General features: G+C 33.3%; 1 protein-coding gene across 5 annotated transcripts in view; it reads left to right on the top strand.

Annotated features, from left to right (window-relative positions):
- Positions 1–20,016, top strand: part of RICTOR (RPTOR independent companion of MTOR complex 2) — a 107,286-nt gene that overhangs the window by 34,877 nt on the left and 52,393 nt on the right. For all 5 annotated transcript variants that reach the window (XM_019650742.1, XM_019650743.1, XM_019650741.1 and 2 more), the window contains 3 exons: positions 12,024–12,088; positions 12,936–13,067; positions 14,877–14,940. In XM_019650742.1, coding sequence (XP_019506287.1) covers positions 12,024–12,088; positions 12,936–13,067; positions 14,877–14,940 — 261 coding nt within the window. The remainder of the gene's footprint in view (positions 1–12,023; positions 12,089–12,935; positions 13,068–14,876; positions 14,941–20,016) is intronic.

Below are 20,016 nucleotides of genomic sequence, written 5' to 3'. Positions count from 1 at the left end.
CCATACCCACCTGTGGCTAGCAGGTACCAACCATAAGGCACAGGGCACATATAGAACTTTTTGGAATAGGAGTGATTTAAACATGTATTTCTAGGAATCTGTTGGACACCTTTCTTTTTTCTCGTCTTCCCCAGTTATTTCCATCTAGTCACAGATTGTCTTGGGTTAGGGTCAGTTGCCCTCTCTCCCTTCCTTTTTCCCTCCTTCATTTCCTTGTTTCCCTTTGAGTTTTCCTCCAGTTTTTCACTAAGCTGTTTTCTCCACTTGGTCTCTCCTTGGTTTGTGCTCTCCCAGGCTCCTCTCTACTTTATCCTTCCCTCCCCTCTCTACTCTTTTCCCCTTTTTCCTTTCATCTCCTTTCTCTTTACCCTTCCCTGTCCACTCAGCCTTCTCTCCTCCCACTTTCCCTCCTCCTTCTCTTCCCCGTTGGACCACTGTAGAGTATAGAATGAGTTATCTTTGTAATGAAGGTCCTAGGCTTTGGGACTTTTTGTATTGTTTGGTTTTTGTCTGCCGTACCCTTTCTTTAGAATTTTCACATTTCCCTCTGGCCCTGGTGCTAGCTGATAGGAGCCCTTTTCTTTGTTGTTTTAAATTATTTGTGCATTTAAAAAACAAAACAACCAAACTTGCTAGAATTTGTCTACAATGTGAGGGACTAAACCTTGAGTCAGGGTTTGAGGGGCTATCCCATTAGTGAAGTCCGCAAACCTTGGGATTGATACCGCCTGTTTTGGCTGCTTGGTGATAAAATGGGAAAAGCATGAGCTTTAGATCAAATAGATGGGGACTTACAGCCTAGCTTTGGCCCTAACTGGCAAGGCAATCTCAGGCTTATTTCTTTACTCTTAGGTAATCCTGTTGTCATTAGAGAAGCAAAGTCCCGATACAGTGCCTGGCACATAATATGTACTCTGTAATAAGTAGTGCCTTTCAACTGGGGACTTGTTTTTTGTTTTGTATTGTATTTTTGCCACTAAAGTTTTTTGGCTGACTCTAAGGAGATGAGTCTGCTTAATAGCTTGAGTTGCAGATTGGTAAGCTGTTACTGTAACAGGATTTTTCAGTCTCAGCAATTTTCACATTTCTTTTTGGAGGCTGTCTTTTCACTGTAGGATGTTTAGGAACTTTCCTGGATTCTACCCACTAGATGCCAGTAGCATACCTCCACCAGCTGCAACAAGCCAAAATGTCTCCAGACATTTCCAAATGTTTCCTGAGAGGGAGAATTGCCCCTGGTTAAGAACCACTGCTGTGAATAAATGTCTGTAGATTTTATTATAAAATTTCTCCAAAGAGCACAAAATAAATGTTTACTGAATTTAATCATAATATAATGTGTCTTTGAATTCATTTTGTTGGACATGTAGGTTAATAAATATTTAAAGAGTTGGTATTCCTACAAAATATGTAAATGTATTTCCTGAGAGTAAAATTACCAGAATTCTCTTAAGAATAGCTCTATAAACTAAGAAAATAAGAAAAATAATCATGATGCGAGGAGACTAGTTAATTAGACTAGATAGTTAGGAGTTAGTTGGTCGCCCTTCTCTGTTTTCCTATAACAGGATATATATGAGTCTACTAAATTTTGTCTATTATTATTTGTTGTGGGTTACTCTCTTATTAAACTGAGTTTGTTAAACACAAATACCCAGTTTTTATTTTGCTACTCTTTTATCTCTCTCTACCCCAAAGCCTGGCACATAACAAGTGTTTAATTAAAGGTATTATTGGGAAGAGTTTGCATTTCAAATCTATTTTTGTTGTATTAGCATTTGTTTTGTTACTGTATAAGCCTATCTGTTAGGATTAAGTTAATTTAGAAGATCAATGGGGCTAAAATGTTGTATACGGTAGACTTCATCTCCAGAATTAAAACCTCCTTTTAAGGTATGAAGAAAGGGTGCTAGTGATGTGATCCTATAACCATGTGAATGTCACACACCCATGCTTGCCTTCTGACATCATTTTCCTAGATAAAGTAATATGTATAACAGACTGCTGATGAATATAATCTTAGTATTCTATTTTTAAAACTATCAACATGCTCTTAATCTAAAGACCTGTTTTTTTAAAGATGAAAATACTTCAGCTCTTATATTCTAAAAGTTCTTTTTTTCCATATTAAATTTCATATATTTATATTAAAAACTCCAAAGGAATCTTTATTTTGTTGTTTTTAAAAACTTCAAAAATAGTATAAGCTAAATATAAAAAATTAAGGTGGTACAGAACAATATATAGTAAAAAGCTAAAGTCCTTTTTCACATACTTCCCATCCACCTTCCCACTCTGACAAAAATATTGGGTTGTCGGAAACGTCATGATGCATTTTTGCAGTGAAAAATATAGAAAAAATACGTCATGACTTTTCCGACAACCCAATACCATTCGCCTGAGGTAACCACTAGAAGGTAGTTATTCTTCTCTGGTATGATTATCAATGTGTGTGTGTATGTGTTATTGAGTTATGAGAATAAAAGAGTTAAACAAAAAGAAATGTTTAATAGAGTGCTGTTTATTTACCATTTATTAGTATATGTGTATACACAAAGGTGGTTTTTTTTATGAGATGAGATATATTCATTTTTAGTTTCTGTTTTTCCAAATTCCAATATATCATAGAATCCTTTCTTTTTCTATAACTATATATACTTTTATAGCTGCATATGTATGCATAGATGTGTGTATATCCACACATACATTTATATGTGTATATATATACAAATATACGCATACATACATATATCATAATTTAATCATTTCACCTTTAAAAATATTTTTTTCCTACTTTTTGCTGTTTTAAATAATGCATTAGTAATACTGTTATGTACTTTTTTTGTGCCGGATAGAATTTTAGAAGTGTGATGACTTAGCCAAGCGCATTTGTACTTTTATTTTAAACCTACTTCTGAATTGCCCTCTGAAAAGACCAGGCTATGGAATTCTAATCTGCGATAAATTTTTGTAAAAAGTTTGGGCTGTTGTATCTGCTGTTTATTTAGGAGAACTATTCATTTAACCTTCAGAGTAAAATGGGAATAGCATTCAACTTCCCAGTTTTAACTGAGCATTATATTTTAAAAATTAATAATTTCAATAGGCATCTCAGACATTTTCATTATCAAGACGTGTTTTAAACTTCTATTTTAACTTTGTCAGAATATAGTTAATAACCCTCTTTGGGTATTTGTAAGAAAGTCATGTGGATTAATTGTAACAAGTACATTGATGTTGGACATGGATTTTAATAGCAGAATATAACAGTGATAATGTTATCAAAACCTTTACCCTATTTTAAAATAATATATGTAATAGTATTTGTTTTGTTTATATGAAACATTTAACAGTTAGGCTTATAAAATAATTGTGGACTTTGTATGATATTGAATGCTTAAAGTTGGTTTATAAGTAGCAAGTTCAACAAGCGTAATTCAACTGAACTAAATAAAATAAAAAGAAGTTATTTGCCATCATGATAAGGAAGAACAAATGTTGGGTCCTAATTTCAGGCAAAGCAACCCAGGGGTTGAAAAAAATGTTAATTGCATTCTGTCTTTCCATTTCTCAGCTTTCTCTTTTTTTAGGTTAGTTTCATTATCAAACACTTTCCAAATGACTAAGATATCGTCTTCACAGCTTTCAGTCCTAAAAGGACAGAGAGGGGAGCCCTCTCTTACCATGGCATGCTATTTGGTCACATTCAGGTAGGCATTGTGACTGATAGTCACAAAAACTCATGGAATTAGGAGCGATAGAACCCCAGTGAAAAATGTGAGTGACCTCTAATAATTTAACATTTTAAGTGACTAATTCTTACAGTTTGAAAGGTCTTTAATGATTTCTGAACATAATCAGTGATTTATTCTTTATTATAACAAACCTATGTGATAGGGCAGGCCGTGTTACATTTTAATAACTTACACAGGAGACAGAAAGTTACCTGTAATGGCTAAGGTAGTAGTGAAGAAACTGGTCCTTAATGATTGAAGATTAATTAGTAATTCAATCAGTAGTTGAGGTAGGATGAGATTTCCATTCAGCTTCTTGCTACTTCTGCCTCTTTCTTAAAATAAGCTAAAAGGTTTGATTTGTGTTGTAGGTCTTGGTTATTTAAGTCAGGAGATAATTAGTAAGGTAGTGAGTCAGTCACTACAAGAATTTTATATTAAAATAATTTATTCTTATTCCTGATAATTTGAAACTTATAGGCAAATTCCTGGTGATGAAAAGTAAAATTATAATATTTCTTTGATAATCAAAAATTAGAGTCTTGTTAATGTCTTTTCTAATTTCCTATTCCTGATATATGTGAATTATTTACATATAGAAAATTTAGTTCCTGCTTGGAATAATTCTAATTGAAAAGAGATATTTGCATTGAAGACTGATCAGTAAGGCCCTCTTCTATAATTCTGGAAACAATTTGAAAGCATTATTTAAGCATCATTGAAAGCATAGCCCTAACATCTATTATTGCTGGAAAATAGGCACATATTATGACAAATATGCTGTTTCATTGTAAATAGTTCTTTTTAGTTATTACTTGTGATTTTATAGTTTCCATCTTGGTTGACATTTTTCTCAGGAATGTTTCTTGCAATTGAAATGCATTGATATTAGATAGCAGAAAATTATACTCCTGTCTAAATACTTTCCAAATTGTGTGTATTTTTTGAGATCATAATAATTTTGATTTTTTTTTTACCTTTTCATCAAAACTGCTAACTCTAGCAAATGATAAATAGTGAACAATTATATATTTTGTGGTCTGAGAAGGTAGGTAACTTGGAAATTATGTTCTCTGAATCTGTAGTTTTTTTCAAGTCTATCTGGCAAGTGTGAAAAAGATAATGCAGGAAATGAGAACCAAGTACAGACTTACGGGAGAAACCAACCCTTGACAGGACAAGACTTTATTTGCATACTTTATTTTTAGGATTTCAAAACATTTCATTTTAACATTCTGTAGCAGAATGGAAATACTGCCTTTTTAGAAATTGAATTGATGTATACAATATATGAATCATTGTTTTAAGAAAATACCATTTTCCCATTTTACAACAATAATATTTTATATGTTGATATGAACATAAAGCTTCATTTTTCTTTTAAGTTTATGAATTAGAATATGTCCAAGGTCTCAGTAATCATAACGCCATGATAAACAGTCCTGTTTTTCTTTTTTATTAATATATGGCACCATACAGTGACAATGCTAATAATCTGGAATATCTGGGAACGCTCAAATAAATACTAAATTATTTTTAGTAGTGATAAGTATAGTTCTTTGTGTGTTTTTATCTTTTGAAATGGGCAGTTTTTGGATGTGTTTTTTTTATCCTTTTAAATGGGCAATATTTTGGAAAAAACAATAGTTAAATTCACTTACTCATTTTATGTGTATATAATCAGAGTGCAGTTCTGCAGACTCTTGATTCATACAATTTTTGAGGCTGGAGAAATGAAGTAAGATGGTAATATTCAGTTATTAAAAAAAAAAACAATATCCAGTTCCCTTTCCCTCCCCCTATGTAACTAATTACAGAATTATAGTAGTGTTTTTCACAGTGGGCTCTGGACTCCGACTGGTTTGGTCTGACTTCTGGTTTTCCCATTTACTAGCTTTGTGGCCTCGGGAAGTCATATCACCACCTCTAAGTCTCAGTTGTCTTCGTTTACAAAAATATTGCTTATTTTCTAGGGTTGATAAGATTAACTCAAACAATGTTACTTCTGTTACTATTCATAAATACTATATGTAGTATTTCTATATGTGTGTGTGTATGTATATATTATACCATCCCCAGATTATGTAAGTAATACATGTTCATTGTAAACATTTATAAAATACAGAAAAGCACAGAGGAAAATAAATCACCTGTGATTATACTTTCATTTTTTATTTAAAAATTTTGATGTATAAACTTTCTTTAAAAAGTATCTTTAAAAAATTTATCTTTTAAAAATGTGTATTTTAGAACCTTTTCCCTCACCAGTGCATTATGCATGTTTTTAAATGTTATATAATATTAACAGCTGCATAAGATTCCTCCTTTATGAACATTATGTTTCCATTTCCTTACTATTGGGTCTTCGGAAAAGTCATGACGTATTTTGTCTATGTTTTTCAAAGGTCATTTATTTATATAAAGAACAAAGATCAATAAATGATATGGTGCCCGTTCGATAACCTTTTGCCATCTTTCAGTGAGCTTCATAATTCCTCGTTCATAGAAGGACTTATCTTTATTTGTGAAAAACTGAACAAGGTGCTGATTTACAGCCTCATCTGAATTGAACGTTATACTATGCAAGGAGTTTTGAAGAGAGCAAAACAAGTGGAAGTCTGACAGCGCAAGGTCAGGCGAGTATGGTGGGTGTGGCAACACTCCCATCCAAGCTCCAATAATTTTTGACTTGTGTGTGGTCTCGTGTTGTCATGATGGAACACAACTCCTTTATAATTAACAAGCTCTGGACGATTTTGGATGATGGATTTGTTCAGACTGTCCAATTGCTGACAGTACACATTCGAGTTGATTGTTTGGTTCCTTGATAGCTCGAGAAACATGACACCTTTAAAATCCCATCACACTGAGAGCATAACCTTCCTCTGACGAATGTCTGCTTTCGATGTTGTTTGAAGGGAATCATCACGTGGAGCCTAAGACCGTTTGTGCACCACATTGTTGTAAACAATCCACTTCTCATCACCAGTTATCAGCCGCTTCAAAAAAGGATCGTTTTCCTCACATTTAATGAGCACATTGCAGATGTTTATATGCGCCGTCAAATGAACTTTGAGTTTATGTGGAACCCAAATATCGAGCTTGCTTACATATCCCAGCTTCTTCAGGTGGTCTTGAATGCTTGAATGATGGATGTTCAATGTTTCTGCAATCTCTCGTGTCATGTAATGTGGGTTTGACAAGATCAATGCCTTTATTTTGTGATCATCAACCTCGGTGGGCCTCCCTGACCGAGGAGTGTCGTTGAGATGAAAATCACTAGCACGGAGTTTTGTGAACCATCGTTGGCACTGACATTCTTGTAGAGCATTATCACTGTAAGCTTTATGCAACTTTTCACAAGCTTGATGAGCTTTCTTCCCTTTATGGAAGTAAAACAGTAAAATATGGCAAAAATGCAGTTTGGTCTTTCATCTTCGACTAGTAAAATCTCCAAAACCCAACCAAATCGCTCAAATTTTTTTTTTTAGAATGAAGCTAGAACTGTCAGCTGTCAAATGACATAGCAATAACATAGATGCGAATGACTCTAGTACTTCCAAAAATGAACTAGTGCCATCTGTCGCAAACATGCATCATGACTTTTCCGACAACCCAGAAATCAATATTGTTATGAGTATTTTGTGCTTGAACATATTATATTTTAGATTATTTTAATATAAATCACCAAAAGTAGATTCTGATCCCGGTGCATTTTTCAGTTTATTTTACAAAATATTTTCAGTTTCTAATCCAATCAGCCATGTATTTTTTTTTTTTTTTTTTGCTTTTCTGGTATAATCATGTTAAAAAACAGTTTCTTGCCAATTTGGTAAGCTTTATTTAAAATGGCATTTTTTGGTGTATTTGATTTAGGTTTTGGGAAACAGAACTATGTCATGTTTGTTTTATCAATTTTATTTCTTCAGTAAATTCCTTATAATTTTCTTTCTCTTTTGAAAAGTCTTTCCTCAGTTTGCTTAGACCTTTTAAGTTGTAAGGGCCTGCCTGTATTACTTGGCTAGGTGGGTATGGGTTTTATGGGTTGAATTGTATCCCCCTCCCCCAATTCTTTTGTTGAAATTCTAACTCTCAATGCCTCAGAATATGTCCCTATTTGGAGATAGGACCTTTAACGAGGTAACTAAGGTAAAATTCGGTCATGTGGGTGATCCCTAATCCAGTATCACTGGTGTCCTGATAAGAAAAGGAGATTAGGGCACAGACACACACAGAGGAAGGACCATATGAAGGCACAGAGAGCAGCTAGCTATCTGCATGCCAAGGAGAGAGACCTCAGAACAAAGGAACTCTGAAGATACCTTGAACTTGGACTTACAGCCTCCAGAATCGTGAGAAAATAAATTTCTGTGTTTAAGGCACCTAGTCTGTGGTATTTGTTACAGCAGCCCTAACAAACTAATACAGGGCTTTAACATTGTGCCTGTCATATTTTTGAAAATATTTTTGAGTAATATCTTATTTAATTTTTAATTTTAGGTATGTAATTTGTTTTTCAGAGATATAGAAATTTCCCTCTTGTCTCAAAGCTTAGGAAACCTTACATTTTATTAAATCTGTATATATGTATAAGAAAGTTCTCATTCTTCTCAATTTTTAAGTACTTACAAACATGTAACTAAACACAATAAAAATAACAAAAAATATACTCTTGAAAGTGTAAAGCTCCTTTGTTTATCATATTTCAGAATTTTAAGGATTTTATGGGAATACCAGTAAAACCATTTTGGATAAAGATCTGTAAAGAAAAGCTTTTTATTGGGTTGTCAGAAAAATTATGACATATTTTTTCTATGTTTTTCGTTGCAAAAATGCATCGTGATTTTTCCGACAACCCAAAAGCTTGTTTAGCCTACTTACCTATATACACATGATTTTCACCACACAAAGTGATCATTTTTAGTCTTCATCCCTGCTATGATAATGTTGCAGGATCTGAGAGCTACTCTATTCCTATCCCTGCCTTGTTCTATTTGAAACATCTCTTTTTTTTTTTTGCCCCCTAAAGAAAGTGGATAGGAAATTTTACAAGAATCCCACCAATAGGATAGTGAATTTATATCATTAGCTTTTTCTGCTGTAGTGTTGTGCCTCCTGAAATACAGTTGACTCTTGAACAACGTGGAAGTTAGGGCTACTGACCCCCACCGCCCCCCACCCCCATTGCAGCCAAAATCTGCATAAAATTTTTTTCTTTTTTTATTGTGAAATACACATTTTTAAAAAATTAGTTTCAGCTGTACAACACAGTGCAATAGTTATACTTTTTACCCCTCAAAGTGACAACCCCCTCCCCCAAATTCGCCACCCCACTTCCCCCCCAATATCATACATATCTATTACAGTTCCCTTGACTCCACTCCCACACTATACTCCATGTCCCGTGACTATATATATATATTCACTTATAGTTGACATACAATATTATACAACATCAGCTTCAGGTGTACAGTGCAGTGATCAAGCCTCTACCCCATCCATGAAGTGGCCTCCCTAACAAGACATGTGACCATCTGACACCCTACAAAATATTTACAACATTATTAATTATATTCCTTGAACTGTCTTTTATATACCTGTGGCAATGTTGTAGTTACCTATTTATGCTGTCTAATCCCTTGCATATAATTTTTGATTCCCCAAAAACTTAATTACTAAAAGCCTCCTGTATATTATTGTGTATATTTTATGATAGTAAATGATAAAATAGATTAGTATCTACATATAAGCTGTACATACCTAATCTATTCTTGATATTTCTAGGCTAGGTGGCTCATGTGTGAGTTTTTTAACTTGTCTCAAATCTCCAGAAAATTTTCCAGTAGATTTATTGAAACAAATCCACATATAAATGGACCCGCACAATTCCAACCTGTGTTGCTCAAGGGTCAACTGTATACGTTCTTAGATCTTTGTTTTTCCCAGAGGCAGATGTGATAGTCACTTCGGTTGGTTTATTCTGTATGGTTAAGATATTCATAAATTCATACTGAGGAAGAATAATAATAGCATTTGGAAACTTCTGATTTTTCAGTGTTAATTAAATGAAATGATCTAACTTCTTTTTAATATGTTTTAGGTAGGCCTAATAAATTACTTGAGAAATGTTTATGTAACTTTCATGTAAAAGTCATTTTCAAAACCCAGACTACTTTAAAATGGTATGTGGTTATTCAGATAGAATATAAATAGCTAGTATTAGATCAGTGTTCTTAATGAAAACCTGTTTGAAGGCAGTAGGGAACTGCCCAGGCAACAGAAGTATAGGAACCAAAGCTTCAGAGAAGGGAGAATGTTGTGGAAGTGGGCTTACTTCTTTAACAACTCTTAGCCTGGGGTCTACTTGCTGGCGATTGACGTGTGTGGACAGGAAGCTAAGCATTCAGACTTTAAGCCCAGGAGTACTGTTGCTGAAAGAGAAAACAGCACAGAGCTTTCGGTGGGGATGTAGGAGATAACAGCAATGAGATATTCCCCTCAGTGCAATTGTTGAATCCTGGGACTACCTGGGATGGGGAACTTAAAAACCTAAGCAGACAATCTTTGTAATCAGGGTGGAGCTTATAGTTATTTTTGTAAGACAAAAATTAGATATGTCATGCTCTTCACACTAGTCCCCTAAACAATAAACTTTCATTTGAAACCTGGTGGTGGGTAAGGAGGGAAAGGAAAAACCAGAGTAAGACTGAGTCTTACAAGGACAGCAGCATTGTCCAGTGGATTAACAGAAAGAAGGATGAAGATAAAGATAATATTATTGGTGGAGAAAGATAATGTCATCAGGCAAGTTTTTATATACAAAGATTATAGGCTCCACCAAAAGACAGGACTTATAGGACTAGAACAAAAGGAAAACAGATAATAGAAACAGACCCAGGGATGATCCACATCATTCACGTCCACTTAGATAATAAGTACTTTAAATATTTAAAAGATGATTAATATGTCAAGAAAACAGAAGAAATTATGGAGAAAGTAGATTAAAATTAGATGTTTAATTACAATATTGGATGTGTACAAAATTTAAATGGAAATTCAAAAAGAAAATATATCTAAACTTAAATCTCGTTAGATACATATAATAAATTAGCCATATCAGAAGACAAATAAATAGAAAATATCCAACTGAAGCACAAAGAGAAAAGTGAATGGAGAAAACAGTAAAGAAAACTTGTGGTTTTGTGCTATACACAGAAAGATCTGATATTTGAATTACTGGGAGGAGAGAAGAGAGAATTGGCCAGAAGTAATTTGGAAAAGTTAATGTACAGACTTTCCTAAAACTGGTAATATATATCAACCCAGAATTCTAGGAATTTCCAGTTTCCCTAACCAGGATAGATACAGAGAAAACCACACGGGAGCAATAAGATTGCTGAAAACCAAAGATAAAGAAAAAAATCCATGAAAGGATTCTGAGAAAAGGTTATGATCTTCAGAGGAGCCAAGGCTGGTATGAAACTTCTCAACAGAAACAATGGAAGCCATCTTGAAACTGTTTTAAGAAAATAACAGCTAACCTAAAAATCTACAAATCCAGGAAAATATCCTTCAGAAACAAAAGTGAAAAAAAATAATTTCCAAGCAAACAAAACCCAAAAGAATCCACTACTAGCAACCTTGGCTAAAAATTACACAAATGAAAACACCAATAAAACAAATCAACAAAAACAAACTGAAGGAAGAATATCCCATTAAGGTACCCCTGAAGTGAAGAATAATAGAAAAGGTGAATTTGTGAGTAATATAAATTGATACTGACTAAATATTAACTAAAAACAAAAATAACAGAAATATCTTATGGGGTTTAAAATATAGGTAGAAAACACTAACGATAAAGTGAAAGATGGTGGCCATAAATAAAGTTAGTGTTCTAAGAGTCTAGCATAATTGAGGACAGGGTAAAGTAATAATTTCTGTTATACTGTAATAAGTCAACAATGCATGTTGTAAACTCTGTGGTAACCACTAAAAAGAATAGTTTTTCAAACAGTGAAATTATTGAGCGGGGAGAAATTAGAAAAATAAAAATAATTATTGGTTAATTCAAATGAAGGCAAGAAAGGATGGTTAAATAAACCTAAAAATGGTAGGTCAAATAAAAAACAAAAAAAAACAAGACAATAGGAATAAATCTGCAGATTTGAACTATAGAATCATATATATTTCACAATTCTATTAAAGAAAAATACCTTATTTTCCAGGCTAAAAAAGTAATGCATATAGACAAAAATATATAACACATACTTGTATTTGTTTTTTTGACAGCTTCTTTGTGATATTGGCCACAGTGAAGAAAAACTGGGTTTTAACTATGAGGATATCATAATTTGGTAAGTAAAGTTCAGTTCTTTTTCTCACTTCTCCTGGGTTTTAATAATATCAATTTTAGTAATTTTAAAGTAAAAATAGGATAACTTAACACCTCATTTTTGATCTTATAGAAATAGTTGTTTGAACATTAGAAAAATTCAGGATTTAAATATTTTTAATTGTTATCCTATTCTGATAGTTTGTACTTATTAAATATAAAGAAGCAAAGCTAATGTTGAAAAATATTTGGACTTCTACAATTTAAACTTCTAAATTAAATTTGAAATTCACAGAATAAAAGTTCTCATGTTATTCCTCCTCTTTAAAAAAAAGAACCTAAACGATTATCTCTCTATCTCACCTAAGACAAAGTGTGCTTATGGCAAACTTGATTTGCTGAAGCCCACCAGTAGAGGCATAACGTTAGAGTGTACAACCATCTTTTTGGCACGCTTAGGAATTAAAATTGATATAGTCTGTGCCTACTGTCATTATTATTTTTTATTGGTTTAAATCAGTGATTTTTTTGGAGATGAGTGGAAGCAGATAGGCAGCTAGAGGGGAATAAATTATAGGGACATTTGTGATACAGCTTGAAAAAGGCATATTTAATTTCCCAGTATTTATATAAAATAAACTACAGAAGATAGAACAAAACTCGGTGCGTTTGTACCAAGGAGACATAGATTAAAAAATAAGAACATTAGAGAAGTTCTGTGGCTTATAGCAAATGATTGTAATATGTGTAAAATGACTAGCAGTTTTGCTTATTTCAAATGAGGAAGAATTTGGTACCGTAATTTTACGTGTATTTGAATTATGTGTATTACGTGCAGCCAAACTTGCTTTCTGTTTGTTTTTATACAGTTTGCGGCTAGCGCTATTGAATGAAGCTAAGGAAGTGCGGGCGGCCGGGCTACGAGCTCTTAGGTATCTCATCCAAGACTCCAGTATTCTGCAGAAGGTGCTTAAATTGAAAGTGGACTATTTAATAGCCAGGTAATTTTCCCAGAGCTATCTATGTTTTTATATGCCTTAAAAATTATGTATTAAGTTTTAGCATACCTCCCATGAACTGTACACATTTTTAGTGTAAAGCCTGATAATTTTTACAGAGATATACAACCAAGTATCCTATTACCCCGAATTAAGATATCCCAAATAAGATTTCAGCCTCCCAGTCAAGTTTCATTGTGTCCCCAACCAGTAGTAAATGTTATTCTGACTTTTCTCATTGTAGACTAGCTTTTCCTGTTCTTGCGCATCATGTATGGGAAGGAAGTATGCATAGTTACTTTTTTCTTTCCTCATTGTTATCTGTGAGATTTATCCATGTTGGTTTTTTTAAATTGCTGTGTAGTATTTCATGTTATGAATAGACCACAATTAATTTATTCCATTCTGTTGATGGTTTTCTGGGTTGTTTCCGTGTTGGCTATTTTAATAAAGCTTCCCTGAACATTCTTGGATGATTCTGTTGGTGGACATATGCACTTACTTCTCTTACATACATAGGAGGAGATTTGCTGGGTCATAAGGTTTATGTATATTTAGCTTTAATTGATATTGCCAGCAGTTTTCCAAAGTGATTGTACTGATTTGTACTCCTACCAGCACTGTTTGAGAGTTCCAGGCTCTCCACATCCTCATCAGCACTTGCTATTTTCGCTCTTTAATTATAGCCTTTCTGCTTGGTTTCTTGGATTTTAACCCTACTTTTGCACAACATAGAAATTGGCAGGTAGCTTGGAGAGGAGATTGCATGCTTACTTTTCTATGTTTTCTTCCCTGTGGGATTTTCCCCCTCAAGTCTCAGCCACTTTGGCTGCCCTAAAGTTCAACCTGTCCAAGAAGACTTCCACATTCTGCTAGGACTCGATTTCCCTAAAACTAGAGTGGACAGGTGCCCCCAGGGACAAAACCTGGTTGGGTGTGGAGTTTGTACTTTTCTTTCCGTGGATTATTATCCACTCCTCTATTGACAGTTGCTTTACAAAGCAGTTCAGCTTTTATAGTTGGTTTTGGTAGGAGGGTTGGTCTGAGCCAAGCCTCTCTGTTGTGGCTAGAAATGGAATTCTGAGTCTATTAATGTTTAATGATATTGCTTTAGATTAATTGTATACAGAGAAAAGAAATACTTTTTGAATAGCAGACTATCTTTATATAAAGTATTGATTAGAACAGTGAACTGCCCAAACATAAGTAAAAATGTATTATTCTGCTATGTAAACCAAAGGCTCTTCAGAAATTGAGTAATTTAATAAATTTTAGAGAGCAATGTCAATTAAGTGATATTCGAGCATTGATTTTTTAAGTGCATTCAGATTTCAAATTATATTTTGGTAAAAGAATTGTGGTTAATACATAAGACTTAAATTAGTCATAATATATAAAATTTAGGCTTTAGTTAAAATCACATTTAAACTAAATCATAGGCTTGAAATAGTTCCCCTTCAGTTTTTATAAAATATCTGTGAATTTCATCAAAGATGGGTGAATGTTTTTTTCAGGAGATTTCTGGTATTTTGCTCTATGTCTATTATTTCTGTATAGACATATATAATTCTGCAAATTATTTACTATATTCTTTCCTGGGTTTTTAAATGAAATCGTTTTGAAATGTCTCATTATAGCAAATATTTATCACTAGAGATATGTAAGCTAATTAATTAAATATCTGCTGGTACTGAAAAGTCACATGCATTAACATTTGTAAATACCTTATTGACATTACAAATATGGGTCTGATCTAGTGGTATTATACAAAATTGTTTAATAAGATTTTTTATAAATTTTTTTGTTATTTAGGTGCATTGACATACAGCAGAGCAACGAGGTAGAGAGGACACAAGCACTTCGATTAGTCAGAAAGGTACGCTCTATGTCTAAGAGTAAAGGCAGATTTATGGTTTTCATATTAAATATTTTACATTTTTAGATTTAGACTTTTGTGAAATTTTTCTATTAAAATTTAAAGACTGAATTCTCATTAAACATTTTTATTTTGTTAAAATTACATGCGAGTTAAATAGGTCTGATCAGTTTCAAGGTAAGCATTAATATTTTGCATGATTCTTCTGTGATATTGGGTATAGCTAGGACATTACTTTTTATAAAACATTCATTATAAAGAATATTTCTCCCTTCAGTAGACATGTAAATGAAATTACTGCTTTGATATGTTATTGGAGAAAGAGGATTACTTGCTCCCTACCCTGATTTTCTCTTAATTGTATGTTTGGAGTTAGTACTGTTAAAAGGATGTCACAAATAGTTATATCGGTTGTTTTGAAGATGAATTTGGATGCAATCCATAGGCAGTTGCAATAAACAATTTAGGCCATTGTACAGCATAAAAAACGAAAATCTAAACTCTGCAAGAGAATGTGTTAAAGATTATCCATAATGCTTTTAATGAGAATCCTTCAAGGAATTTTTTATTATTATGTAACGTAATGGGATGCCCTAATGGCAGAGGACGAAGTGAACTGAGAGTTAACTTGGCTAGGACACAGCTTGTGTAAGAATTTTATCATGTCTCATCTTGAAGTATATTGTTTGCTTCTAAACATTCATGAGACTCATGAAGTGTATATTTGTTCTGATGTAAAAACATCTAAAATTATTTAGCAAATAAAATTTTTAGCTCTTCTCTTTCCCTATATTGGAGTTTAGTGCATGCTCTAGAGCAGGGGTCGGCAAACTTTTGAGAAGAAAGAGCCACCAGGTGTCAGCAAACTGCGACTCTCCAACTGTGGCTCTGAAGTAAAATTTAAAATGAAAATAAAACTGTCATAGTTTTATTCATAAAAATTTTAAAGGGTATTATTCACACAATGGTGACTATGTAAAAATACATTTATGACTCTCGAATAATTTTTAAATTGTTGTGAGGGACAGGATTGGCTCTTCCAGGGGTCGGCAAACTTTTGAGACAAAACCTACCTAGAGAGCTGCATGTGGCTCGCAAGCCATAGTTTGTGGACTCCTGCTCTAGAGTTATGGAATGTTGAGTTTGTACGTTAACTAGAGTCCTCCTCTTCCTTTTCTTTCAATTGTCTAGCTTTTGGTTAGTAACAGTATCCACCAGTAAGCATAGTAAGGAAGAAGTAAATGGATGAGTAGTTGTCTTAAAAGAAGTTTGCAATTTTATGAAGAGTGATCTTGGAGCTAGATTATGAATTTTTGTTGTAGGTTAACTTATGTTGGGACCATGATTTGACTCTTCAAATTTAAAAATTAGATTTATGGTTTTTATGTACTCATACAAATCCTTCCTACTGCCATGATTTTGAAAATTCAAGATAAAAAAAAATTGTTTTCTGAAGAACCTAGAGTAATTTTTTGGTTAGTAGAAATATATATGTCAATGTTTATCATACTAAGAATTAAAAGTGATACATTTTAAAAACACTAATATATTAAAAATAACAATAAACCCATTACATGTAAATGTAACTTTTTTTTTAAAGATTTTATTGGGGAATTGGGGAAGGGAAACATTTGTGTTTTTCCAGGACCCATCAGCTCCAAGTCAAGTTGTTGTCCTTCAATTAGTTGTGGAGGGTACAACTCAGCTCCAAGTCCAGTCGTTGTTTTCACTCTAATTGTGGGGTATGCAGTCCACCATCCCATGCGGGAGTCAAACTGGCAACCTTGTTATTAAGAGCACTTGCTCTCACCAGCTGAGCCATCCAGCCGCCCTTTGGCAGCTCAGCAGCAGCTCAGCTCGGGCACAGCTCACTGGTCTATGTGGGAATCAAAACGGCGACCATGTTGTTCAGAGCTCATGTTCTAACCAACTGAGCCACTCAGCCGGCCCCTGTAACATTTTTATTAAACTATATTTTCTAAAAAGAAAATTAGTGACTAGAGTGACATTTTTGGATTTTACAAAACTCTTTAATGTTTGTCTTGATAGAAGATAGCTGGATTATCATATTCGCTTCTACATTCAATCTGTTGTGATTTCACATACAATTGAGTCTCTGGAAAACTTCAGAATATACTTGTGAGAGGATGAGAGTAAAAATACTAAACAATGTCTTTGTTTTATTATGAACATAGTTTCAATTTTGTAGAATCCCTGAAAATATCCTAGGGACCCTGTTTCCTGCACCACACTTTGAGAATTGTTACCCTAGCAGTTATATTCAGAAGAAAATGACAACTCCACATGGATTCAGACAATTAAATTCGGCTTCTTTAGATTATTCAATGAATATTTTATTTTAATTTTGTAAAATGATTTGTACGTTACAATTTATTAAATAGCCCAGCAATTGTACCAGATCCTCAAAAACAATTTAGGAGCACCATAACAAAAGTACATTCTATTCTGTTACCTTCTGCAGTACAGAGTGATTTGTGGCAGATATCATTTGTAAATCCAAGAGCAGGAACATTTCTTATACCTGGTGATAGTATGATAAAGGCTCAGAAGAAGAGTTGTGGCACAGAGTTCCTCCTTGGTTTAGCTAAAAGCTGTTAAGAGTTATAAAGGGAGAGCACACTTGGCGTATGAACAGTAGCCTCTATTGGCCAGAGGAACTGTACTTTCATTAGTACTGTTAACAGCCGAAGCATGTATTTCTTTTTTCCAGTGACAACTTGGCAACTGAGCTAGTAGAAATTAATGATCATATTATAATTTCTGGGTCACTGAGGTTTTTTTGTATACATTCAAAAGTTTTAAAATTTTCTGAAAAATTTTTTCTTTTATATTTTAAAAGAAAAACATTTATTGCTTTGCTTTAGGGTAACTTGCTCTATGAATAATTAAGGAATACTCATGTTACTTTTCTTTCTGTTTTACCTATCTCATTCTTTTGGAAGGTTTTTGTTTGTTTGCTTGCTTCTTTTTCAATGTCTCTCTGATTTTATTTATTTATTTATTTTTTCTGTCTCTTTTTTTCCAATCCAGGCAATCCTTCCTGGTTTTTGCCTCTCCGATTTTCTATAATTTCCCCACTGGTCAGCTGTTGCTTCTCTTTATCCTATTTAAAATCTACTTACTGCCTACCTAATTTGAATCATCATTTTTCTTCATATATCATGTCTTTATTTATGAAATTTAGGGACTAATATATCATAGTTTTTTTACAATTGAAAAGGATTCATCAGGGAAATCATTTGCCCTTGATTCACAGCAAGATTTTGGCAAAGTCAGAGCAAGATCCCAGTTCTCCAAATTTCCAAACCAGTATTGGCCCACAAGTCCTTTTGGTATTAAGCACAATCTGCTTACCTTGGCATTCAGAACCCATTTTTGGTCCAACCAATTATGACCTGTTTCATTATACCATTATGCGTAGAGACAAGCTGCCCTCCACTACTACTATAATCATTACTTCTTTCCTACTCTTTTCATTTTATTTTAACACTTTTCCTACATTATATTCATCTTGCAGTCTCAGCTCCAATTTCAGATATTCCCCTTACAGAACTCAGTGTTCCTCTAGTTCTGTATAGCAGTTTGCAAATTGATTACCTACTCATGGTCTTTAATTTATTTTATGTATGTGTGTCCTACCACACCTGAAAAGATGATTAAATTTTTATGTTAATAAAGATAAATTCCATGACATTTCCCTTATGTATATACTCATTGATTTGTGAGAAAACTATTTGCTGATTTACACAGAATTTAATAATTTCTTTGCATATATTTCCCTGGAAAATAAGAGATTTCACTTGTAAAAATTTAAACTACAAGCATCCTTTCCATAGCACTACATTTGAGGTTTATAAAATAGAATTTTATTCTTGAAATTCTAAAAATCTTCTGGTCATACATATCCTCCTTTTACAAATGAGAAAACTAAGGCAAAGAGAGGATTGTTGGCCAAAGTAACAATTGACTAACGGCAGATGTAGTTCTGAAAGCCAGTTGGCCTGGCTTCCTAGCCAGCTCTTTTCAGGATACCATACGAGTATATTTTATTGCTTTGGAAATTTTTCTTATAAGGTCCTTATAAGCACAATAATATATCAATAAGTATTAAAATACAAATTCATAGCATAAGAAGTTAGAATTTTGTCACCCAGGAAGATGTTTTCAGTATTTTCCCTTTCCTTCCCTCTCTTCTCCAACATTTTTTTTCAATATTTTTGATAAATGGAAAATATTGATTTAGAAGTGATTGTGAAAGCTTTTGTAGATTCTGTAGTTATTGGAAATCTCTTTATTTTATGGTTGTGGAATGGTATTCTATCATTTCAGTTGAAGTTTGTCATATCACATAATGCTACTTAAATGACATAAACCATTTACAAGTACTGTAACCAACACAGATGTTTCCTTTGAACCTCTATAGGACTTAACTGGTATCTTTAATTTAGTTATATTGCACCCTCTAATTGTTTCATAGCACAAGTCTTATTTTTCAACAGGATTATAAATCCAATAACATTTAGTACAGATTAATTATCCCCAATATTTTATCACCACTTAAGCAGAAGAAAGTATTTTCTTGTACTCCCACTCCAGGTACCTGTCATTTTGAAATACTTCATCTACCAAATAGTCTTTATTTATTAAACAGTAATTAACTACATAATTTGTTTTCTTTCTATTTTTCAAACTGAAGACATGTCATCTGTTTTTAGTTTTTCAAGTGTGTTAAACTAAATTTTTCCATTAAACTTTTCATTTAAATGAGGTTCATCCAAAGTTTTATCACCATATGCTTACTATTTCTATTTTAATTTTTGAAATATTAAAAATAGGTTGGGTTAACTTTGCCTTTCAATATAGCAGCAGGTGATTGGTAGAGATAGGGAAATTATTAGGCATCTATTGCAAAGTGAGAAAGAATGAGGGGTGAGTGTGTTCAGTGAATTTATTGGGGGCGAGAGTAGGGATAATGAGGTACATGGGTATATGGGGAAAGAGTCAGGAATGCAATAGTATAGTAATTTGTTGACAGCTGTTGTCACCACTGATTTA

This window comes from Hipposideros armiger, unplaced genomic scaffold (genome assembly GCF_001890085.2).
Source record: "Hipposideros armiger isolate ML-2016 unplaced genomic scaffold, ASM189008v1 scaffold_146, whole genome shotgun sequence".
Classification (NCBI taxonomy): Eukaryota; Metazoa; Chordata; class Mammalia; order Chiroptera; family Hipposideridae; genus Hipposideros; species Hipposideros armiger.
Note: the sequence above shows the minus strand (reverse complement) of the source record. Positions and strands in the feature narration are given on the sequence as shown.